The sequence below is a fragment of the Ornithorhynchus anatinus genome, chromosome 4 (assembly GCF_004115215.2).
Source record: "Ornithorhynchus anatinus isolate Pmale09 chromosome 4, mOrnAna1.pri.v4, whole genome shotgun sequence".
NCBI classification, from domain to species: Eukaryota; Metazoa; Chordata; class Mammalia; order Monotremata; family Ornithorhynchidae; genus Ornithorhynchus; species Ornithorhynchus anatinus.
The window spans coordinates 8,366,883-8,390,723 of record NC_041731.1 but is presented as its reverse complement, the minus strand read 5'-3'; the positions used below and the strand labels follow the sequence as shown (position 1 = coordinate 8,390,723).

Below are 23,841 nucleotides of genomic sequence, written 5' to 3'. Positions count from 1 at the left end.
TCTCCCCCAGGGCTTCGAGCAGTGCTCGGGCACCTAGTAAGCGCTTCAGAAATACCATCATTGTGATCAATTATGATGAAAATACCATCATTATTGATATTGATCAAAATACCGACATTATTATTAATTATGATTAAAAGACCAGCATTATTATTAAGCATGACTACAGTGCTTGGCACGTAGTAAGCGCTTAATAAAGGCCCTTAAAAAAAAAAAAAACCACCCCAGTGGAGCAGTGCGCATGCGTGCGCTCTCTCTGTGTCATGTGCCGGGCGCATGCGCGCTCTCTCTGTCTCTCTGAGTCGCGTGCCGGGCGCATGCGCACGTTCACTCTCTCTCTCTCTCTCTCTCTCTCTCTCTCTCTCTCTCTCTCTCTCTCTGTCTCTCTGTCATGTGCCGGGCGCATGCGCACTCTCTCTGTCTCTGTCTCTCTGTCTCTCTCTCTCTGCGTCGCGTGCCGGGCGCATGCGTACGTTCTCTCTCTCCCCCCCGTCTCTCTGTCATGTGCCGGGCGCATGCGCACTCTCTCTGTCTCTGTCTGTCTCTGTCTCTCTCTCTCTCTGCGTCGCGTGCCGGGCGCATGCGTACGTTCTCTCTCTCCCCCCCCGTCTCTCTGTCATGTGCCGGGCGCATGCGCTCCCTCTCTGTCTCTCTGTCTCTGTCTCTCTGTGTGGCAGGCCGGGCGCATGCGCACCGCGGCGGCCGGCGCCAATGCGGTTGTGTTATGAGGGCGAGGGGCCCCGCCCCCCGTCAGGGTGGGGCGGTCACGTGGCCCCGGCGGGCGGGCGGACGAGCGCGCGGGCGGGGGCGCGCGGGGGGGGGCGTGGCCGCGCGCGGCGGCGGCGTTGAAGAGGGCGGGGCGCGCGCGCGGCGTCGGGGGCGCGCCCGGAGCGGCCCAGGCCCGGCAGGTAACCGCGGCTCGGCGCGGAGCGGGGGGGGGGCGGGAGCGGGAGCGGGAGCGGACGGCGAGGGAGCCCCGTGGTCCCGGCTTCTCCCCCCGGGGTCTCCCTTGTCCCTCTCGGGCGGAAAGGGGAGCCGGCGCCCGGAAAGGGCTCGGAGGCGCGGGCCTCCCGCCCCACCGCCCGGCACGGGGTCGCTTCACCCCCTTCGCATCCGGACCCGCCCTCACCTTCGACCCCTCCTTGCCGCCCCCCATCACGGCAGCCCCCTCCTCCATCCCCTTCCCCCCCCCCGTGACCTTTGACCCCTCCTTGTTGCCCCCCATGACGGCAGCCCCCTCCTCCATCCCTTTTTTGCCCCCCCGTGACCTTTGACCCCTCCTTGTTGCCCCCCATGACCGCAGCCCCCTTCTCCAGCCCCTTTTCCCCCCCGTGACCTTTGATCCCTTCTTGCTCCCCCAGCTGCCCCCCATAACTGCAGCCCCCTCCTCCATCCCCTTTATTCCCACCGACCTTTGACCCCTCCTTGTTGCCCCCCATGACGGCAGACCCCTCCTCCATCCCCTTCCCCCCCCGTGACCTTTGACCCCTCCTTGTTGCCCCCCATGACGGCAGCCCCCTCCTCCATCCCCTTCCCCCCCGTGACCTTTGACCCCTCCTTGTTGCCCCCCATGACGGCAGCCCCCTTCTCCATCCCCTTTCCCCCCCGTGACCTTTGACTCCTCCTTGCTCCCCCAGCTGCCCCCCATAACTGCAGCCCCCTCCTCCATCCCCTTTTTTCCCACCGACCTTTGACCCCTCCTTGCCGCCCCCCCCCCCCGTGATTGCAGCCCCCTCCTCCATCCCCTTTCCTCCCCCCCACGGTGACCTTTGACCCCTCCTTGCTCCTCCAGCTGCCCCTGGTGACTGCAGCCCCTTCATCCCTTTTAATAATAATAATGTTGGTATTTGTTAAGCGCTTACTATGTGCCGAGCACTGTTCTAAGCGCTGGGGTAGACATAGGGGAATCAGGTTGTCCCACGTGGGGCTCACAGTCTTCATCCCCATTTTACAGATGAGGGAACTGAGGCACAGAGAAGTTAAGTGACTTGTCCACAGTCAGTGACTTGCCCACAGCCCCCCTCTGTGACCTTTGACCTGTCCTTGCTCCCCCAGCTGCCCCCCATGATTGCAGCCCCCTCCTCCATCCCCTTTTTCCAGGCCTCCAAATGGGGCAGCACCTGACGGTGACTCACTCCCGTCACACCACCAAAGGGAGAGCTCGGTCTCCTCGTCCTCCTCCTCTTCCTCCTCCTCCTCCTCCTCCTCCTCTCCTGGGTGGCAGCAGGTAGCCTGGCACGGAGGCCAAAAATGACTGTGCGGTTTTAGACTCTTCTCCGCATTAAGGCGCCGATTTTGGCCCCTTTTGCAGCAGATGCAGGGCCAGCGAGGACGCCGGCATCTCTGTTCCCTCCCCACTCCCCCGGACAGGCTCACTACTACTCCTACTAATAATAATGTTGGGATTTCTTAAGCGCTTACTGTGTGCCAAGCACCGGTCTAAGCACGGGGGAATAGAAGGTCATCAAGTTGTCCCACGTGGGGCTCACGGTCTCCATCCCCTTTCTACAGATGAGGAGACTGAGGCCCAGAGAAGTGAAGTGACTTGCCCAAGGTTACCCAGCTGACAAGCAGCAGAGCCAGGATTAGAACCCGTGCCCTCTGACTCCCGAGCCCGGGCTCTTTCCACTGAGCCACGCTGCTTCTTAATAATAATATTGGGATTTCTTAAGCGCTTACTGAGTGCCGAGCAGTACTCTCAGCGCTGGGGGAGATACAGGATAATTAGGTTGTCCCACGTGGGGCGCACAGTGTTCATCCCCATTTTCCAGATGAGGGCACTGAGGCACAGTGAAGTGACTTACTCGAGGTCACACAACTGACAAGCGGCGGAGCCGGGATTAGAACCCGTGACCTCTGACTCCCAAGCCTGGGCTCTTTCCACGGAGCCACGCTACTTGTGGTATCTGTTAGGTGCTTCCTTCGGGTGGCTCATTCAGTCGTATTTACTGAGCGCTTACTGTGTGCAGAGCACTGTACTAAGCGCTTGGGAGAGGACAATGCAGCAATAAACAGACACATTCCCTGCCCACAGTGAGCTTACAGTCTAGAGCGGGGGAATCTGATCAGACGTGATCGGCCTGGTGGAAAGAACACGGGCCTGAGTTTGAATTCTGACTCTGCCACGTTTGCTGCGTGTCCTTGGGCCAGTCACTTCACTTCTCTGGGCCTCAGTAACCTGTAAAATGAGGATCAAGACCGTGAGCCCCATGTGGAACAGGAACTGTGTCCAACCTGATGACTTTGTCTCTACTCCAGTGCTTAGAACAGTGCTTGGCACATAGTAAGCGCTTAACAGACGCCACAGTTGTTATCTCGCCGACAGCAGGTTTTCCTCGGTGAGTCCCACACCTCTACCAGCTTTTCCTAGTCGAGACCCTCACAGGGGTGGGGGCAGCGGGCAAATGTCAGAGCCCTGGTAGTTTCGTTCTGAGCAGCGGTTGGGGATGTTTCTGGTCTCTTAGTGGTTGGTTGCCCGAATCGCCCCCTCTTACTCAACATCCCCAGCCTCCTGACTGTTACCGGAGGGAGGGAGCTCCAGAGAAACCGCTGGTGTAGGTTGGGTGGGCGCGGGGACGACGGAATTGCTCAAAAGGGGGTCGAGAGGCAACGCCAAACCTCTTGCGGGGTGTTTATTCTGGTCCCAGAGGCTAGGTTGCCGACCAGGGGAGCCAGACTCAATTCTCCTGCCGGCTAGGTGTGTTTAGAGAAGCGGCGTGGCCTTGTGGATAGAGAAGTGGACCTGAGAGTCGGAAGGACCCGGGTTCTAATTCTGGCTGCGCCACTTGCCTGCTGCGGGATCCTGGGCAAGTCACTTGGTTTCTCTCTGTGTCACTTCCCTCAGCTGTAAAATGGGGATTAGGACTGTGAGCTCCATGTGTCCAACCCGATCCGCTTGCTTCTACCGCAGTGCGAGGTACAGTTCCCAGCATGTAGTAAGGGCTAAACAAATACCACAGTTATTATTACCCTGTATCTACCCCAGCGCTTAGAACAGTGCTCTGCACATAGTAAGCGCTTAACAAATACCAACATTATTATTATTATTATTATTATCTCCCCTCCTCCAACCCCTGGCTTAGTAGGAATCTCATTTAAATTACAAACGCTGGGGTGCCCACCAGCCAGGGGCAGAGTGGTGAATTGTATCTGAGATCCAGGGCCTGACAGCAGCAGTCCTTGCTCTCTTGGCATCACCGATGGACCGCTGCACGAGACCGAACAATTTGTAAATTTAAGCTTATTCCAACTTTTGCTTCGTGGCTGCTCCAGCCGTACTGGTGAAGTCCCGGCGTCTACCACAGTGTGACGGCGGGCTGTTTTCCGTAAGCTGTGATGAGAGTGCAGATGTGAGGGCTTTAGAATGATCTTCCAAACATTTTTCCAGCTCCCTTCTCTGGGAGATCCCGGTCTTTGCAGAAAATGAATTGTGAGTTTAATCCTTTCTTGTTCCCCTTGGGGGGGAATGCTGTAGTTTAGAGTGTAGGAAATTAATAGTATGACTTAAACATTGTTGGGATGCAATCCACTATGCCAAAGTGCTCAGAAAAGTACCGCAAAAAGCAATGTTCCCTCCCCACAAGAAGTTTGTTTCAACTGGGGAGACCCATACAAGTATTTACTAATGGGGCGAGCAGAAAAAAATTGGATGTACAATTGATCGTAGATAGATCCGTAAATGCTGAGGGAGTGTTTAGGTATGTAAGTGGTACAGGTGACAGGGTCGACGTACCTTGGGAATGTCCTGGAGAAGGCTTGGTGCAGGAGGTGGGATTTGGGGAGCTATTTGAAGGTGGGGAGAGCTGTGGTCTGTTGAGGGGTGGGGATGGAGTTGCAGTCAGACCAGCATAAGCGAAAAAGAGGAGATGGGAGAGTTGAGAATGAGGTGCAGCTAGAAGTGTGACTACAAAGGAATGAAGGGCGTACTGGAGGGCAGTGGGTGAAGAGGGGTGATTTTTATGATGGGGAGAGTTGGTGGAGAGCCTTGAAGCCAGCTTATGAGGAATCTTGGGCTTGATGGAAAGAGAAATGAGAAGCCGTATCTACAGTTGGGGACTGCGGGGAGGGCAGCGTTAAGACGGATGTTTTCTAAAAGGGCTCCCAGCCTAGCCGAAGCACAAGGCAGGACACTGGGCAAAAAGCTTAGAGGCTTGGCCTTGGGAGGGCCACTTGTCCAGCAAGGATTTGGCCTTGAGGAACCCTGGGGAACTGCTGCCGGAGAGGGCGAGAAGACCCGGTTTCTAGCCCAAGGAGTTTTCGGCCTGCATGAGGGAACAGTCTGTGATAGCATAGTGCATAATGTTCTACGAAAAGGGCTTGACGAATCTTCCCCGGAGCGGTGGTGGAGAGGAATTGTGGATCACAAACCAAAAGGCAGTTTCCTGCCACTCTCTAGAAAACCGTGGCCCACCCCAAACTGGAACACTGGCTTTGATGGTCCACCGTGCCCAAGGTAGCTGTGAGGTCAGGAAGGATTAGAACAGAGTAGGGCCCGTTGGAGTAGCTATAGGGAGGTCATCGAAGACTTTAGTGCAGATTCAGTGGAATTAAAGGGGTGAAAATCTGATTGAAACTGGATAAAAGAGATCCGGTGGAAAGGAGAGGACGGCAGCCGCTGAATCCAACCTCTTCTGAGAGTTGGGATAGGAATGAAAGCAGGGAGATGGGGCGATAGCTCAAGGGGCTGTTCTAAAATGCTCGATAGCAGAAGGGATGGAGCCTCCAAGGAGAGAGAGGTTGAAGAGAGCAGCGAGGGAGGAGAGAAGATGGGGAGCCAGTGCTCTTAGGAGGTGAGGGGATCTGTTGCCGATTTGTAGATTCCAAGCGCTTAGTACAGTGCTCTGCACGTAGTAAGCACTCAATAAATACTATTGAATGAATGAATAAGGTCAGCGGCATAGGTGGAGGGAGTGGATTTAGAGAGCCGGTGAGAGGTAACTTATTTAAAAGTCCCAGCGGAAGACATGGGCTTAATGTCAAGACTTTTGCATCACCAGTCTTGAAAACTTTCAACTCTTGGTGCCGACGCGTGGATGGATCCTTTTATCTACTCCGGCGACTGGCGGGGCAGGTCTTTCCCGGCGTAGAGAGGGGAGTTCCAGGCAGGAATATTGTGCTTTCTGCTGGGCTGCATCTCCTCCTGCATTTCTGTTCCCTTCTCCTTCCCCTCCCCTTCAAAGTACCGTCACCCTCCCTCCTGACTTCCCCTGCTGTGACAGGCCAGACTCTCTCAGAAAGGTGGCATCTTTCTCCTAACTCTGGCCTCTGAGCAGGAGGGCATTGACCCGCCTCTGGAAGGGGCCCAGGAAAAAGAGTGTCTGAGACCAAAACTCATGGAGTATAGCTCCTGGCCCGAGTTGTGGGAGCTGAGTTTACTTCAGACTAGCCCTCTGCCCCCTCTGTGGGGCGGGGAGTGTGCCTGAGATGGACGGGGAGGGTTAATACTGATATTTTCCTACAAGGACTCTCAGCCCAACTGAAGCACGAGGTAGGAAACTGGGCCAAAAGCCTAGAGGTTTGGACTTGGGAGGCCCACTTGTCCAGCAAGAACGTGGCCAAAGGAGCCCTGGGGAACTGCCGCCGGAGGAAGCGTGCGGACCCAGTTTCATGCTGAAGATAAGGGCCAAGGAACTCTCGCCCTACACGAAACATTCCTAATAGCGTAGCGTAAAATGTTCCGTGAAAAGTGCTTGAAGAATCTCCCCTCGAGCTTTGGTGGAGCAGAAATCCTGGACTGTACCCCAGGTGGATCACAAAACAAAAGGCAAAGTTCTGCTACTGTGTCTAGAAAAGCCTAGTCCGGCCCCATCTGGAATAATGGCCTTGGTTGCCAAATCTTGGGATGGTCATGTGAATCTGGAGGGATGTGATTGCGATATATTAGAAGAAATGGTTCTGCACGTGTCCGTGGTGTCAGCAGGCAAAACGAGTTTTCCGTAATGCGAGAATCTCTGCACTCAGGAGAGCTGAGTGTGCAGAGAAGAGCCAGGGGAGTCAGAGGAGAGGAGCAGCTTCCCTCTGAGAGGCTGAAAAGGTTAGGGCTCTGGAAAGATGAAGGCTGGAGAGGGGCTCAGCCCGAACTGTAAAGGGTGTGGGCTTGAGAAACATGGAATTGTACCCCCCTGGTATGAAGGGCACCCATTAAAACTGGAAGGTAGTAGGATCAAAACAAACCAAAAGACCCACTTTGTCCCCAGTGGGCAGTAAGCATATGGAATCTGTTCCCTCGGGAAGTTTGCGGGCCGAAAATTACAACAGGTTTATTAGGGGTTTGGATCTCTTAATGGACGAGAGTCTGTAATGAATCACTAGAGGAAAAGTTAAGGGTGTAGAGGGAAAAGTTAGGGATGGATATCAAGGAAGGTAATCCTCATCTGGATTGTAATCCTCTAACCTAGGTCATGGCATCCCAGACATCCTCTTTAGCAGTTATGTATTTTTAGCATGCATAGAGTGCCTAGGTAAAACTTGCATAATATTAAATGCCTACTAAAATGTGTAAAGCTCTGTATTGAGTGTTTTGGAAGAGTACAGTAGAAGGCAAATCACACACAGCCCCTCTGTCTTAGACTGTGAGCCCCCTGTGGGGCAGGAATTGTGCCCTACTTGATTATCTAAGATTTACTCCAGTGCTTGGCTTATTAGTGCTTAACAAGTATCCCAATTATTATTGTCATTATTATTATGCTACTTCATTTCTCTGTTTATTCCCTTATTTTTCCTTACTCCTGCTCCCACTAAGTGTAAATCATTTGTGTGTTCCTTTTTTTCCCCACTGGATTGTAAGCTTTTTATTGTCACCCAAGTGCTTCGAACAATGTTCTGCACCCAGTAGACCTGTAATGAATACTACTGGGGATGGTAACTTTGTGGTTCTTTTAAGTGTTCTGCCAAGATGCCTCTGCTGGAGCAGAATCATGGCCTGGATGGACTCGGGGGGGGGGCATCCCATCTGTCCATAATGGTATTTGTTAAGTGCTTACTATGTACCATTCATTTCAATAGTACTTATTGAGCGCTTACTATGTGCAGAGCACTGTACTAAGCTCTTGGAATGTACAAATCGGCAACAGATACAGTCCCTGCCCTTTGACGAGCTTACAGTCTAATCGAACCAGGAACTGGAGTAAGCGCTGGGGTAGATACAAGATACTCAGGTTGGATAAAGTCTGCATCTCACTTGGGACTGACAGTCTTAATCCCCATTTTATAGTTGAAGTTAAAAGAGAAGTTAAGTGACTTGCCCGAGGTCACAGCAGACAAGTGGCAGAGCCGGGATTAGAAGCCTGTTCCTCTGACACCCAGGCCCGTGCTCGATCCACCAAGCCAGGCTGCTTCTCAGAAATGACTCAGAAATGGTGTGAGCTTCTAATTATTCTTCATGCCCCGTGGAGGAGGTGTTTGAATTACCGAGTAGGAAACATAGCCTGAGCAAATATGTGAAAGTGATTTTAACTTTTCGACTTTCGATTCACAGGTCAGGAAGGAAGGCCGAGGCCGGAAGGTTCGGTTCAGGCGGGTCCTTCCTGGATTGGGACCGGGAGAGACGCTACAAGTGAAGCTCTGGAGGGAGTAGTGCACCGTAACCGGTCGGCAAGAGGGACCCCGGAGACCGAGGAGGTTGTACTGAAGAGGATTTTTGCTGTCCAGCTCTGGGGCCATCTTAACACCCTCTCTCCTTCACCTCCCGGTCAGCGCTCACCTGCCACTGACCCCGGCAGAGAGAGGGAGGCGGCCCCGAGAAAACCACGCCGGATCCCTCCGGAATGGGGCAGAGCTCTTGAATTCCACCTCGACCCCATCCGCCCTTCCAGGCTGGAGAAGAAGCCCTATGCTCTATTGTGAAGTGGGAACCGAGGAAACCCAAGACCATGGCAGAGTCAGGAGTGAAAAGTAAGTGTGTAAAGAGTGTGAGAGAGAGAGAGAGCGAGAGAGCACGCACGTGCGTGTTTATTTAATTAATTCCCCCATGTTAATTCAAGCCAGGAAGGATGATTGTCCAAGGTGCTGTTCAGTCCTTAGCAGATTTCTAGAGTTCTCTAGTAACTCCAGACTTAGCTCTGCTGCCTCTCCGTTCCACAAGTCCCTTCTATGGGCTTAGTGGCCAGCAGCTTTAGCCTTTCCTCCATCTGTCTATCCGTCCATCTACCTTCCTCCCTTTTCACCTTTACTCCAGTTCGCCTTAAAAGCTCTTTCGGCCTGCTCGTCCCCAGCCTTCCCTCGTCATGAGACCTGGGTGCTGTGGGATCGCTTGCCGAATAAATAACGACTGAAAGATGCTGTAGTGGCTGGCGAAACTGAGACACACGGCCCCTTGACTTTGATCCCGGATCCAGTGCTGGTAAGGTTAAAGCTAGGAGTCCTCACAGTCAGTTTTTGCTTCAGCTATGGTATCTGGCGAGAGGGAGGGAGGCAGTTTTACTTTGCTTTTGAGCAGTGTATTTTCCTTTTATGACAATTTTAGGTGAGCAGTGTTACCCGGGTTAGATTGGTTCTCTCTCTGATAGCCACACCAAGATGCAGGGAGGAACTTTGCCGGGGGCGGGGGTGGTCTTTGGGTCATCCATCCCGGTGGTTTGGGATGGACCAGCTAGCATCCTTAAAGCTTTCTCTAGAATAACTGTGGACCTCTTAACCATGAATCAGACTAAGCCCTTTATCATCAGGGCCCTGGGGAACGCACAGTAGAAGTCTTACCATTGAAGTTTAAAGACTAGTTAAAGCCTTATTAAAAGCCCATCTCTTCCAAGAGCATTTCTCCAACTAAGCCCTCATTTCCTCTTCTTTTACTCCTTTCTGCACTGTCCATTGACCTTGGATTTATACCCTGTATTCATTCATTCATTCAATAGTATTTATTGAGCGCTTACTATGTGCAGAGCACTGTACTAAGCGCTTGGAATGTACAAATTGGCAACAGATAGAGACAGTCCCTGCCCTTTGACGGGCTTACAGTCTAATCGGGGGAGACAAACAAGAACAGTGGCAATAAATATTCATCCCACCCTCAGCCCCACATATCTGTAATTAATTTATTTATATTAACATCTGTCTCCCCCTCTAGACTGGAAGCTCGTTGCAGGCAGGGAACGTGTCTACCAACTCTGTATTTTACTCTCCCAGTCGCTTAGTACAGTGCTCTGCATTTAGTAAGCGCTTAGTAAATTTGATTGGTTGATAGTTGACCTGGCAAATAGACCTCCTACTATTTTGAACCTGCATTTATTCCCTGTCAGGGACCTTGTGTTCTCCTGCTTTGTCAGTTATTCCTTGGGGAAGATGTTCTAGTATGTGATCTAACGTGACCCTCCCTTAGTGTTCTGAGAACTGACCCTCAAACCCACTGGACATTTTTCTACCAGCAGACCCACCCGACTCCTCCAAGCATCCACTGCCGGGTCCGCATTTCTCTCAATTAATCAGTGATAATTACTGAGTGCTTGCTGTGGGAAGAGTGCTCGTACTAAGCGTCTGGGGGGAGTCGAAGGAGAAAATCTTAGCGTTCTCCAGCTCTTTGGGCTAGTCCTTGTAAATGGACTTTACAAGGAGATTGGCTGGCAGGTGGTTATTTTGGCTGTAAGAAGAGGACACTACAGGCCACTGCTAGTTCTTTGCCTCCAGAGCAGTGGTGTATGAAGGGATTCTTATTGTTTAATTGTGAGTTTAATGGTGAGCACTTAGATTCTGCTCGTGTTGCATGGGTATCATGGTCTGTCTGGTAGGGACCTAGTTCTGTGTGAGAAACCCTGCTCTAGGGGTAGACAGTGGGCTCTTCGTTGTCCATTCATTCATTCGTTCACTCTTATTTATCGAGTGCTTACCGTGTGCAGAGCTCTGTACTAAGCACTTGGGAGAGAATAATATAACAACAGACAGACACATTCCCTGCTCACAACCAGCTGACATGTCAGCAAGTCCCCTCGGGCCCACATGGGGATTCTAATCTCTCATCCAAGTCAGCGCCCCATCCGCTGTCAGGCCACTTCCCTTTCCTTTCATCTTCGGACCACTGGCTCCTGGGGAGCCGGGCTCCACTGGGCCCTGCTTCTCTTCCGCCTTAGTCCTAGATAAGCGGCTCCCCGAGAGACTCGCAACCTTTCCCGTCTGCAGCGTAGCCTTCTCCACCGCTCGAGACCTGCACCGGGTTTGACGCTGCGGTATATGCAGACCTTGTCTCTCAGCTGTCGCTGGGCATAGTCCGGGGCAAAACTACTCCCTGCTCCATTGTCCCTGGGGCCCATCAGGGCAACTCGGGGGGAGGGCCTCGATCCCGAACTTCCAGGAGCGTCGGAGGGCCTCGATCCCGAACTTCCAGGAGCGTCGCGTTACCTGCTCTGCTTCAAACTGGAAATGCCTATAAGCACCACCCACCCAGATTGCAAAAGTCCAGGAGGAAAAGAGAACTCTCTGGTTGCTCCACCTTTGCTCTCTGCCCCGCATAGCTCTGGCTAGTTCTCCCTAAGATCGGCCAGATAATTTGCCGCCACCATCCCGTGACTGGTTGCATCCGACTGTGTCCAACCCCATTAGCCTGTATCGGCCTTAGTGCTTAGTACAGTGTCTGGCACATAGTGCTTAACAAATACCACAGTTATTATTGGATTACCCCAACAGGCCCAGGGAGCCTTTGGGGAATTTTTGCTGCTGACTTGAACCGTGTGGAATTGTCAGCGGTCAGTAAAATACAAGCCAAAAGCCTCAGCCATTCCAGTCAACCAGTTAATCAATCAGTGGCATTTATTGACTGTAAGCACCTTATGAGCAGGGAAGGTGACTGTTAATTCTATTGTATTTTACTCTCCCAAGTGCTTGGTCCAGTGCTCTGCACATAGTAAACACTCAATACCATTGATTGATTGAGCACGTACTGTGTGCCTCTCCCAAGTAATAGCGTGCTCTCCCCAGACACTCGTCTCTAATAAATACATAATGATGGTATTTGTTAAGCGCTTACTATGTGCCAAGCACTGTTCTGAGCAATGGTGTAGATCCAGGGTTATCAAGTTGTCTCACGTGGGGCTCACAGTCTTCATCCCCATTTTACAGAGGAGGTAACTGAGGCACAGAGAAGTGAAGTGGCTTGCCCAAAGTCACACAGCTGACAAGTGGCGGGGTCGGGATTGGAACCCACGACCTCCGACTCCCAGGCCCGGGCTCTTTCCACTGAGCCACACGGATTGCAATATTTACTCCATGTAGAGTGCACCTAAGTCAGACTCTTACATTTCCTTTAGGAAATAACAGTAGATCCTAGAGACTTGAAAAACAATTTTCGGTTTAACTGCAGACCAAACCTAGTCTGCTACTTAACCTGGGTTCTCCCAGACCTTAGCAACGCCGCCTTTAATTTTTCTCTCCTGGGGATAAGCTCTTCCCCTGGCTTTTCGTTAGTCTCAAACCACTGACACTCTTCTTCAGTTTGGAGCAGGAAGGCAAGAGAAAGTCTGTTCCCTGTCTGGTCATTTCACCCTTTCTTTTGATCTTCCCTCTGTCCCAGTACTTTGCTGGAATGGTCTAGTCTTTAATCGTTATCAGCAGGTGAGTCACCAGCATGCAAATGGCTCCCAGCCTGTCTTCTGAGAATGTCACCTGCAGACATTCTTCCAGTCTCTTCATCTTTGGGCTTCTCCAGGATCAAGTTGCTGAAGCCCTGGGTGAGGACTGCAGGATTCGGGAGGAGTGGATTTTCAAGGCAGCAAGGAAGGGCAGAGTTTTGAGGGCACCTGCCCCAAGACAGCACAGTGCCCTCCTCCCCCCAACCCTGAGCACCCTGTGAGAGCAGACTTCTCACCTGGCACTCTTGGGGTGTAGAGCAGGACAAGCGAAGAGCCTGGACAGCTGGGGAATGGGAGGAGAGAGCAGCTCGAGAAGAGAGAACGAGCTGATGGAAACCCTGCAAGCTGACGGTCAAGAGTTCTTGTTTCACATGAGAAGCAATGAGGAGCCATTGGCGGATAACGTTCTCTGCTAACATTTTAAAAAGGTCTTCTGAGTGACCGTAGGTAGGGTGAAGGGGGAGAGACTGGTGGCAAGACACCGGAAAGGGACATGGGAGATGGGAAATCAGGGTTGAGGCGGATTATCTTAATAGGTGTTCTGAGGGCAGTCAGTCAGGGTTTGGGGAGGTGATGACACCCTTGGGTGGGAGGAAACAGGCATCAGACTATTGGGGTGTCCATGATCCCGGGCCATCCTGCTCCTCGGAGACTTTGAGGACCGTGTGGCCTCTTCCTCCTAAAGCCGATGAGTCAGTTTTGCAATCTGCCTTTGGGTTACCTTTCTCACCCCGGAGGCCACGAACGCAGTCTGTCCGCGGAGAGACCGGGACAGAGATCGTCTGGAAATGTGGGAGGTTAAGTCAGGAAGCCCGCCGCAGTTAGTGAGGTGAAGCCCCTCTGGCGGCGAGGAGTTCCATCCGAATGACCGGCATCGAGTTGACGGGGTAGGGACTGCCCTCTGCGTGAGGCCCAGACTTGCTCTGTCTTTGTCAGAACTGTCGACGGTGCTGCTGGATGCCTCTATGGACAAGGATCCCCTGGTGCAGGAGCAGATCTTCCAGGCTTTGTGCTACCTGGGCGAGTCAGAGGTGGAAGAGACCCTTTATGCTTGTGACGAGTACCTGAGGAAACACGAGAAGGTGTGTGTCCGGGAACGTTAAACTCCCACTGTCAGCAGGGAGCCTGGGGCTGGGTGGCAGAGGAGTGGCTGGACTGGGCTTTTTGCAGTGCGGGAAAGAGACGTGGAGAACCCATCCCCACTCCCTAGTGCTGACGGGGCAACGGTGTCATTTCACAACTGCTCGAGGGGGTATCGGAGGTTCCGGCCTGACCCGGGGGTGGATCTCTCATCCTTTAGCTGCCTTACCCGTCGCGAATCATCATCCTGAAAGCCATGGAGTCTGTGGTGAAGAACAGCCTCGATGATCTGGACAAGGATACGGCCAAGATGGTTATTCTTCTGGCATCGTTGGAGATGACGAGGTCTAAGGTGAGAGCCCCTTGTCTCGTCAGCTCTGGTGTCTCCCGACCCTTCACGAGGACGGAGGCTGCTGCCTGGCTTACTGAGTCCCACTGTCACTTTGCTGCTCCCGTAATGGTGGGGAAACGTGGATCCCCAAACAAGAACCTGCTGGCAAATAACCCCCAGGCCACAGATGTCCCCTCTGAAACACTCCCACCCTCGGCTTTACATGCTCACTCCACCGCCCCTTATCCTCATCCACAGTCATACTCGTACCCTGTAATATGCTCCCGCCTTCCCGGCCAGCCTGACCCTCTGGCCACTCTGGACAGGGACAGAAATGGATGAGGTGGGGTAACGGGGATGGAACTGCCTGGAATCCGGCTTGGCCCTGGGGTGGGGAGAAGCAGCATCAGTCTGTATAGGACTGATGTCCACTTCCCTGGTGTCCACTCCCCCCCCCCCCGGTCCCCGGTTTCCCCACCACATGGGGATTTGGCAGGGCGAACAATTGATCCCCTGGAATCCAGCGCTTCATACCACAGGGAAGCTGTTGGGTAGGGTCCCAGGCCAGGGTGGTGTCTGGCTTCCCCTGCAGGGCCCCAGAGCCGTCCTGCGTCGGCCTTAACGGGGCAGGGGGTCTCGATGGGAGAGCTCTGGCTCCAAAAGTCTGGGCTGAATTTTTGGACGTTCCTCTCTCTTTCATTTCCTGAAATCCAGGAGGTGATCTTCGACTGGCAGCAGGCCGCAAGCAGTGTCCTCGTCGCGGTGGGGAAGCGATTCATCAACCAAGTGATGGAGGAGGTCCTGACCAAATTCCAGCCCGGGGTCCTGCCTCACTACTTCATCATGCAGACGTTCGCAAACCTCTCCGTGTCCAATGGTTCGAGCCGGTCCTCCATTTCCCCTCTCCTTCCCCGTTTGCTACTCTCCTGGCCAAAATCGCTTACCCTGTTGGGTCCAGAGGCCTTTCTCAGGGAGAGGGTTCTCAGTTATTAGCCCTCTGTGTTCAGGTTTTGAGCGTAGAGGCGGTGGGAGGGTCCTGGAGACAGAGATTGTCCGCCTGGGAGAAGGGCTTGAAATGGGAAAAACCAGAATGGGTCCAGTTTTCCACAGAAAATTCGAAGCTCCAAGCTGACCGGCCTCCGGACCAGACGGCAGTGGGAGTGTTGGGCCTTAGGTGCCAATTCCCTGGGTTGGCCATCGTTGGGTCATTAGTCGGCCGAATTGTAGGCCATTGACCCCGTGGATTCTCAGCTCTAGTTAGGGGCTTGGATTAAAGGTCAGTGTTAGGGTTAGGTGTGATGTGATTGGACTCTCAACATCTTAATATGAACTCTGCCGCATCCCTGGTGCTACCAGGCTAGGGGCTGGGTCCTAGGCCAGGACAGCGGCCCAGAACTCCTGCTCCATTACCCAGTTCCGTGCAGTGACCTTCAGGGCCCTGGAAAGCCAAAGACTTGTGGAGTCACTGGCGGGCTGGTCCCTCCTGCAGGAGGCCAGGCATCTAGACTCCGCCGGGGTTCCTTTAAGCCAGCTGAGGCTTTACCTCAGAATTTCTTAGAGCAATCTTTTTTTCATAATGGTATTTGTTAATCAGTCAACCAGTGGTATCTATTAAACGCATACTATGTGCAGAGCACTGTACTAAAGCGCTTGGGAGAGTACAATACAACAAAATTAGCAGACACGTTCCTGAGCGTAAGTGCTTATTGTGTTCCGATCGCTGTTCTAAGCACTGGGATGGATACAAGACAATATCAGGTTGGACCCAGTCCCTGTCCCACATAGGGCTTATGGTCTTATTCCCCTTATACAGGTGAGGTAAGAGGCACGGAGAACTTAAGTGGCTTGCCCAGGGTCTCACAGCCAACGGGTGGTGGAGCCGGCATTAGAACCCAGGTCCTCTGACTCCCAGGCCCATACTCTTTGCACCAGACCACACCGCTTCTCAGTCCTTGGGAGAGGAAGTCCAGTGTCCATGAATGAGTTTCCCCAAGGTAGAGCGGCCAGTCAAGACTGGGGCATCTGCAAGCAGGGAATCAGGGCGTGGCTGATGGCAGCCTATAGGAGAGGTTGCTTATTCATTGGTGGTCCAGGAGGCTTTAGGGGATGAGGGTCGAGAGAAGACAAAACTCTGTGCTTTTTCTTCCTGCAGTGTTTGGCATGGTGCCCTTCCTAAATTCCATCCTGGGCACCATGGTACCCATGCTGGGCATGGCCAAGCAGGACCAGATGAAGTGTGGGTTCTGTTATGGTAAGAAGGGGATGGGCTGATGGGTGGGTGGCGCTCTGTGTGTGTGTGTTTGTTAGAAATGACCGTTGTTCTTCCCTTTTCTATCTTATGGTTGGAATTCATCTCATGCCAGTGTGTAGTTTATTCCTCCACGGTCTTGGGAGAGTGCTGCCTCCCCAAAGCCGCTGCGGCCTGGCGTAGGGTGTGCTCTTGTGGGGGTTGGGGCTCTCCTCCTGTTACCCCACAGCTTGCACCAGTCAGGACTTCCTCTAATCCTGGCTTCTTTCAGCCTTCCACATTCTTCTGGATGTAATCTCCCCGCTAGCTAAAATACCCCAAGGTTGTGTAGTAGATCCTGCCTCCATTCTGTGTCATGAATTTTACCTTCCTGGACCAGCATGGAAGCAGTCAGGGTTCATGCTCTAGCCCCGCCTTAGGAACACGCTGCCGAGGAAGTAGTTATTAGAGGCGTGGATGCCCACAGAGGCTTTCTGTCTTGAATGACCGAAGAGATTAAAAGTGTTTTCCTTATGCTACTGCACGCAGTAAATAAATTAATGCTCGGCAGTCCTTATTGAACAAGCTAACAGCAGACAGGGATGCACTAGTAAGGCAAGTTCAGAAGATAAAATCCAGTTACAAAAAGTAAACCATTTCCTGTTCTGTACCACTCCTAGAGTTGGAAGATCCTGAGGGTCGCTGGACCCTAAGACCAGTAAACTGAAGGACATCCCACAAGCCCTAGTCCATCGGTCCCTATGGGTGTCTCTGCTTTTCTCAAAGATCTTCAGGGATGGAGACTCCAACATTCCCTATTTAGCTAGCCCCATTTGAGTATTTTATCACCCGAGTGTGTTCAACTAAAATCCCTCAGACCTTTTTTTCCCCATGTTCAGTCCTCAGTGGGCATGGAAAAAGTTGGTCGTTCAGTCCCCTCATGCACCCCCACAGCCTCCTTTTCTCCAGGTTGAACATCCCCACGGGAGACTAGACTGAACTAGGTTAGGTCTTTCACTCTGGAAAGCTGAAGGCTGAGCAGAAGCGTGATTAAAATCTTCAGATTCCTGAAGCGTAGTCATGAAATTGTTCGCCATACACCATACCACCAGAACAGAGGGACGTATAGAGGTGGATGGCCAAAACAAACTAAGGGAAAATCTTCTTCACGCTGAGGGTTGTAAGCCTGTGGGATTATTCCCACTGAAAGCTGTGCCCCTCAAAATCTTAGCAGGATCAAGAGGGGATTTGGATAAAGTCACAAACAAGAAGTTTTTAATGGGTAGCTAGATGGAAAGTTAGGATGTTAGATGTTCCATCCCCCTCTGTGAGTACATGTCACCAAAAAGCAATGTCCCTATGGAACTGAGAAAGCTACTGGTGCCCCTTTTCACAGAGGCCCCAGGTACCAGATCCAGTCAGTTGGCAAAAGTTAAGACCCTGGAGCGTAAAAATTGTTGGCCCCAGGGTAGGGGCCACCTAAGATGGGTGTATGTGTGAGCTAGAGCTCGAGGAGTGTAAGGAGGAGGGGGGCACCTTGGTGGGCTAGGAACTGAAGGGCTGTTGGGCCCCTGAGATTGGACTGGCCAGATGTGCTGTACAGTGGCTTTGAGTTCCATTTGCTTCAAAAGGTGCAGGTCTAAACTTGACCTTTCTCTATACTGCTGAACTTGGGGTTTCCCTGTTCTTTTCCTGATACTGATGGGAATGTCAGCACTACCGGTTTTCTCTCCTAGGATTCTGAGCTCTCTGGGGCTCCAGGCCTCTCTCTGGTCCCCTAGCGTATGGATTTGGCCTGTTTTCCTCCTTCGGATCATCAGGGAGCAGGCGGGGACTGTGTGTTCTCCCCCCGTTACTCGCCCCAAGCCTTCATAGAGTGTGAGGAGGTTGGTTATCCCTCTAAGTATCTGGTTCTCTCTCTGCAAAAAAGAATCCCGGACTGGTTGGATCGCGAGGTCTGATGCAGGCAGGGTTTGCTTGTGTCCCCGGGTTCTTCTGTGTGTTTGGATGCCCCGCCTGCCCCATCAGGCTGGGTGGAGAGAGAGTTCTCTGGGCCAGAGCGGGGCTCAAGGCAGGCAGGGGTCTGGAAGGACTGACCGATGCCTCTTGGCTTTTGCCCTCTCTGGCTGCAGCCCTGCAGCATTTCGGCGAGAGCATCCTGGAGTACCTGGCCAACCTCGACAAAGCCCCGGACCCCACCGTCAGGAAGGACACCTTCTCCTGCGACCTCTTCCACGCTTATGAAGTGCTCTTCCACTTCTGGCTGCCGAGCCGAGAGGCCAAGGTGCTCGCGCTCCCCGGACTGGTCTGGCATTCTCCTGCCCTTCCCTGCCTTTGGGAGGGGGAGGGTGCTTGTGGCCCCCAAACCGCTTCTCTGAGGCTGGCAGGGTGCTTCCTTCCGTCTCCCCTCCCGAACCTGCCAAATCGTCGGCCTGATGAGGGTCGTGGGCTCCGGCTGTCCCGGAAGCAGCCGCCCGTCTGCCTCTGGCTCTCTCCCTCCAGCTACGGCTAGCTGTGGTGGAGGCTCTCGGGCCCATGAGTCAGTTGCTGCCCTGCGAGAAGTTGGAAGAGCAGCTCCCCCGGCTGATCCCAGGCATCCTCGCTCTCTACAAGAAGCATGCTGAGGCCTTCTACCTGTCTAAGGTCAGCCCCGGGCTCTGGCGACAGTCACGCACCTCATCCTTCCCCAGTAACGCCTTGCGGGGGGAATCAATCGATTGGTGAGTGGTATTGATTGTGCGCTTATTATGTGCAGAGCACTGTACTGAGCGCCTGGGAGAGTGCAATACAACAGAATTAGCTGTCCATAGTGAGCTTGCAGTCTAGAGAGGGGGAAGTGAAGGTGAGAAAATGAGGCTGTAGCGGGAACTGCCCTCCCCTAGACTGCTGAGGGGAGGAGATGGCTATTATGGCAGGGTAGATTTAGGTTAGACGCTGGGAGGAATTTCCTGGCCGTAAGCGAGCGGCTCAATGCACGCCTTCCTTAGGGGCTTAGTGGACGTGTGGTAGGATTGTAAGTTCTTCCTCCCTGAACCCAGAGAGGTGGACTTGAGGATAGATTCCTGTGAGGCCCTGACGCGAGGGCTGTGACAGGCTATCCTGGGCTTCCAGCCTCTTCCCTCTCATCACCTCCCCACCCAGACACATTCAGCTCAACTCCCAATATCATCCATCCCAGATTTTTATCTTCCCTGGGTCACACTTAATTCAGCTCTCTCTCTCCCTCCCTCCTCTCCTCTGCCGAGCAGAGTCTGGGCCAGATTCTCGAAGCCTCTGTGGACTCGGGGAGCCGCACGTTGGAAGTGCAGCTGGACGCACTGCTGAACACGTTACACGTCCAGGTGGGGCTCGGGGATGGGTGCCGGGCCGGACTGGAGCAGGGAGGCGGTGAGGGGTTCGGGGTGGGGAGAAATTGAAGGTTGAGACGGGGCAGTTTGTTCCGAGCGTGTTGGGTCAGAATTCTGCTTTAATCCGGACCAAATCGACACAGGCTGGCAGAGGTTTTTATTAAGCGGTTACTATGTCCAGAAGGCTGTACTAAGCACCGGGAGAGAATGTAGGGGTGCAGCGAGGGATACAGACAGGAGGAAATCTGTTCCTTATCGCGGTTCTCAAGGGGGCTTGACAGTTTGGTGAGTTTTTGTTTCTTCTCCGGCTCTGGATTTTCCACTATCTGCACGCCCTCAGGTTTTGGTGGACTCTGAAACTCTTGGCCTCTAGGGCCCAGCTGCCCTCAGACCTCAGTCTCTTTCCCTCCCACCTCTTGGAATGGGATCGGGCTGCTGGTGAACCTGGGGGGAACGCTCGCCTCTCCCCCGTCAGTAAGGCTGTTTGCCCGGAAAACCTGGAAGATCCCTTTCCTGCTGTGTTTATTCAGTGAGCAAGGGGTCAGGCTGGGGGTACGGAGGGAGGCCTGGCGCTTCAACTGGCAGTGACCGCCCCCCGGGAGGGAGCCAGGTTCCGAGGCTGCTCTCTGGTTTCCCTGTTGCTGACTAGCGGGACCCAGCCACGGGAGCCGAGTACCGGTTGAGTGCCTCAGCGAGAGGGGAGGTTCATCCAAAAAAAACGTTTTGGGTTTCAGACGAGCACAGCTCCAGTCGGAAAGCCGCAGTAGCGAGAAGTGAGCCAAGTGGGAAAACACAAATTTCCTCTTCTGGGAACCTCCAGGGGCTGCCGGCTCAGCATTAGATCCTCACAGAGGTTCCCCGGTGGTTGGCCTCTTCCCTAACCTGGCTGAGTCCAGAGAGGGGCTTGGGGCCAGGTAGCTAGGGGATGGAGTTAAAAAGGCTGGTCCCTGTCCCCTGACAGCCCGGGATGGGGGCAGTTCGGAGAGACCTGGGCCAGGAAAAATAGGGGGTGGGTGAGCTCGTGGGGCAGTTTCTGAATGGAATGACCTTCTTGTGCTCCATCCCTTCCTTATCCACTACCTTGGCTTTGCTTGGTCCCACAGGGCTCAGTTCTCTGCCTCGCTAATGGAGGGGAAGTTGGAGACCTACTGCAGAAGCAGCACGGCCTAGTGGATAGAGTGAGGGCCTGGGAGTCAGAAGGACCGTTGTTCTAATTCTGGCTCCGCCACGTATGTGCTGTGTGACCTTTGGCAAGTCCCTTCTCTGTGCCTCAGTCACTGCATCTGCAAAATGGAGTTTGAGACCGGGCATCCCGTGTGGGACATGGACTGTGGCCAACCTTATTTTATCTACCCCAGCGCTTAGTGCAGTGCCTGGCACATACCGTATAATATCATAACATATACCAAATATCATAACCTCGCTTCCTGCCCCCCAAACCCCCTGTTTTGGCTATTAATGTTTGGCTCCTTCCTCTTGACCGCACAACGGCATCTTGTCCTCTCTGCCTGGACCAACCTCCCTGGAGCAGAAAGTCCCTTTGGTGGCTCTGCCCCGTAGACTTCAGCCTTGTGGCTCAGCGGAAGAGGAAGTCGGTCTCTGGAACCTGGCCCGCTGGGCCCGGTCGGTGCTGTCTGCCTGCTAGCATCGCTCTGTGTTTCTCTGAGCAGATATGTGCACCAGTGGATTCGTCCAACCCCCTGGTTGTCAAGAATCACAATGAGGTCCTGCGCTGCTTCACTGTCCTGGGTAAGGTAGGGTGCGTGGGGTGCAATCCGAGGCTGGCTCTCACCTACCGAGGACTCTTTACCACCCTCTCCCTCCCCACCTACGCTGTGCACTGGGGCTTCCGGGGTTGTTTGTACCGAGTTGGGAGGCCAGCAAACCGCTCCTTCAGAAAGCTGTCTGGGGCCAGGGAAGGTGCTGCCCTTGTCATTTCCCTTCCCGTTACGGGGTGGGGCCTGAAGGGGTGGCCACTCCTCCCTCTCTCTCACCTTTATTCCCTTTCTCCCTCCTCCCCCTTCGAACGGTGTCCCCGCCCCGCTCTACAGCCTGCTCCTTCCCAGACCGCCTTTTGGCCTTCCTGCTCCCTAAGCTGGAGACCAACAATGAGCGAATCCGGGTGGGGACGCTACTTGTCATGAGGCAAGTCATCAATTCTGCCTGTAAGTAACTCGAGGGCCAGGCCGGGCCTCCCTGCCTCGGGCCGATGGTGGCGGCTGGGGACTGGGATCTGACGGTACCGGTCGGGGGACGGGAGGGGTTGGGCTCCTCTGCCGTCTTCCTTCTCTGCCTGGCATGTCCCGGGCTACTTTCCGCTCTCTCTAGCATCCCCGGCAGAGGGTGTCGGGGCAGCGAGATGGGTGAACTCAAGAGAATCATGTAAAGCCCTGGCTGAGTGCAGCACTGGGAGTCGGTTCAGGCGAAGGCTAAGGAGTCCCTGGAGTTTGCGATGTGGCTTGGTCTGGTTCCTTTACTTAAGCTGAACATATCCGGGCTTCCGGACAGGCAGAGTCTGACTCCCCGCTATGTGGCCCTGCCAGGAGAGCATTCATTCAGTAGTATTTATTCAGCGCTTACCGTGTTCAGAGCACCGTGCTCAGCGCTTGGGAGAGTACAATACGACGCTCGAGTGCTCCAGCTCAGAATGGATTTGGACCGAGCTCCAGTTCAGCGATGGGTCCCGTTCCTGCCTCTGGTCCTGGTTCTGGTCCCGGCCCCCTCTTCCGGCCAACCGTAACCAAGCTCAGCGATGAAGCGGGGCACAAGGGAGAACCGGTCTGTCTGCTCCTCGGCTCCTCCCCGCCTCCCTTTACCCTCTCTCCTTCTGGCTGGCCCCTATGTCAGGGGAGTCAGTGCTGATGCTCTCTTGGGGCGCATCATCAGGCCGCCCAACTTTGGCTCCTCATGGAGACGGGGCCCGGTCTGCTCCCATGCCCCGAAAACCTTCCAGCCCCCACTATGTCCCTGACGCTCTCAGCCTCCCTATCTGAGCTCCGCTCAGCTTAGAGAGACCCTTTGGCTACTTCCACCCAATGCCCGGAACGGTCCCTTCCCCTCTTCCGGCTGGAGTGTAGTCCGCTCGTGACCAACAGTAAGGGCCTGAGAACCCGCCCCCGTTAAGTTTCATATTTGAAGGTGGAAGGGAGGAAGAACGAAGCTAAAAGACCAGAGAATTCAGACGTCGGGGGAGCCGAGAGGTGTTTGTGTCCGGGGAGGAATTGGGGATGGGGGTGAGGATGGAGGTTGGGACTTCTCTGTTTCTCGCAACCTTTGAGCCTGGCTGGGATGTGGTGGGTCCTCCTGAGTTTGGGGGCCAGCTGTCCAAGCCTGATCTTTGTCTCTCTTTCAGCTACTCAGATGGAGATCAAAAAACCCTTTATCCTGTCTTCCATGAGGATGCCCCTGCTGGACACCAACAACAAGGTAAGCAGAATGGCCTCTCCCTAGTCCCAGGCCTCCGCTGCACTTAGGGAGTCAGGTTTGCTCCGTTTATTTATGTTGACCACTCTAGATGTTCATCTCCCATATTCAAGGGTAAGCTCCTCACGGTCAGGGATAGGGTCACTTGGTTATTCTTGTACTTCCAATCACCTACTACATTACACCGCACCAAGAAGACGCTCAGTTAATGCTCCTTCTCATTTTACTACCGCAAGGGCTAGTGGAAAGAGCACAAGCCTGGGACTCAGAGGTCCTGGATTTTACTCTCCGCTCTGCCACTCGTCTGCTGGGTGACCTTGGGCAAGTCGCTTAGCTTCTCTGTGCCTCAGTTTCCTCGTCTGTGAAATGGGGATTAAATCCTACTCCCTCCTGGTTAGATTGGGAGTCCCATGTGAGTCAGGAACTGTATCTGCCTCAATGCTTAGTACAGTGCTTGGTGTGTATGCTAAGTACTTAACAAGTGCCCTTAAAAAAAAAAAACAACAGAAAACCCTGCAGTGAGAAGGAGCAGCTGAGAGCTGCCTGTGCCCGCCTTCTCCCCCGAAAGGCCCCAGGGGAGCTGCTGCCCGGGCCAGATTCCAACTCTAAAGCAGGCATCAGGATGGGCATCTTCAGACTGGTAGAGAGCATCATCTGCAGGCTGGCCGAGGGCCACGGGTCGAGGGATTCGGGGAACCCGGGGCGCAAGGAGAGGGATATGGCTGGCTGAACTTCCTGCCCCGGCAGGTGAAGCGAGCTGTGGTGCAGGTGATCAGCGCGATGGCCCACCATGGGTACCTGGAGCAGCCCGGAGGGACAGCCATGATGGAGTACATCGTGCGACAGTGTGCCCTCGCCCCGGATCCTTCGGTATGGGGT

At 53.9% G+C, this 23,841-nt stretch overlaps 1 protein-coding gene across 4 annotated transcripts in view; it reads left to right on the top strand.

Annotated features, from left to right (window-relative positions):
• Positions 1-861: 861 nt before the first annotated feature.
• MROH1 (maestro heat like repeat family member 1) overlaps positions 862-23,841 on the top strand; it is a 53,237-nt gene continuing 30,257 nt past the window's right edge. For all 4 annotated transcript variants that reach the window (XM_029062442.1, XM_039911697.1, XM_029062441.1 and 1 more), the window contains exons 1-13: positions 862-908; positions 8,477-8,892; positions 13,491-13,636; positions 13,855-13,986; positions 14,680-14,842; positions 16,118-16,216; positions 18,325-18,476; positions 18,695-18,835; positions 19,441-19,533; positions 21,210-21,288; positions 21,591-21,704; positions 22,892-22,965; positions 23,710-23,832. In XM_029062442.1, the coding sequence (XP_028918275.1) occupies positions 8,871-8,892; positions 13,491-13,636; positions 13,855-13,986; positions 14,680-14,842; positions 16,118-16,216; positions 18,325-18,476; positions 18,695-18,835; positions 19,441-19,533; positions 21,210-21,288; positions 21,591-21,704; positions 22,892-22,965; positions 23,710-23,832 (1,338 nt within the window). In that variant the 5' untranslated portion in view covers positions 862-908; positions 8,477-8,870. The remainder of the gene's footprint in view (positions 909-8,476; positions 8,893-13,490; positions 13,637-13,854; positions 13,987-14,679; positions 14,843-16,117; positions 16,217-18,324; positions 18,477-18,694; positions 18,836-19,440; positions 19,534-21,209; positions 21,289-21,590; positions 21,705-22,891; positions 22,966-23,709; positions 23,833-23,841) is intronic.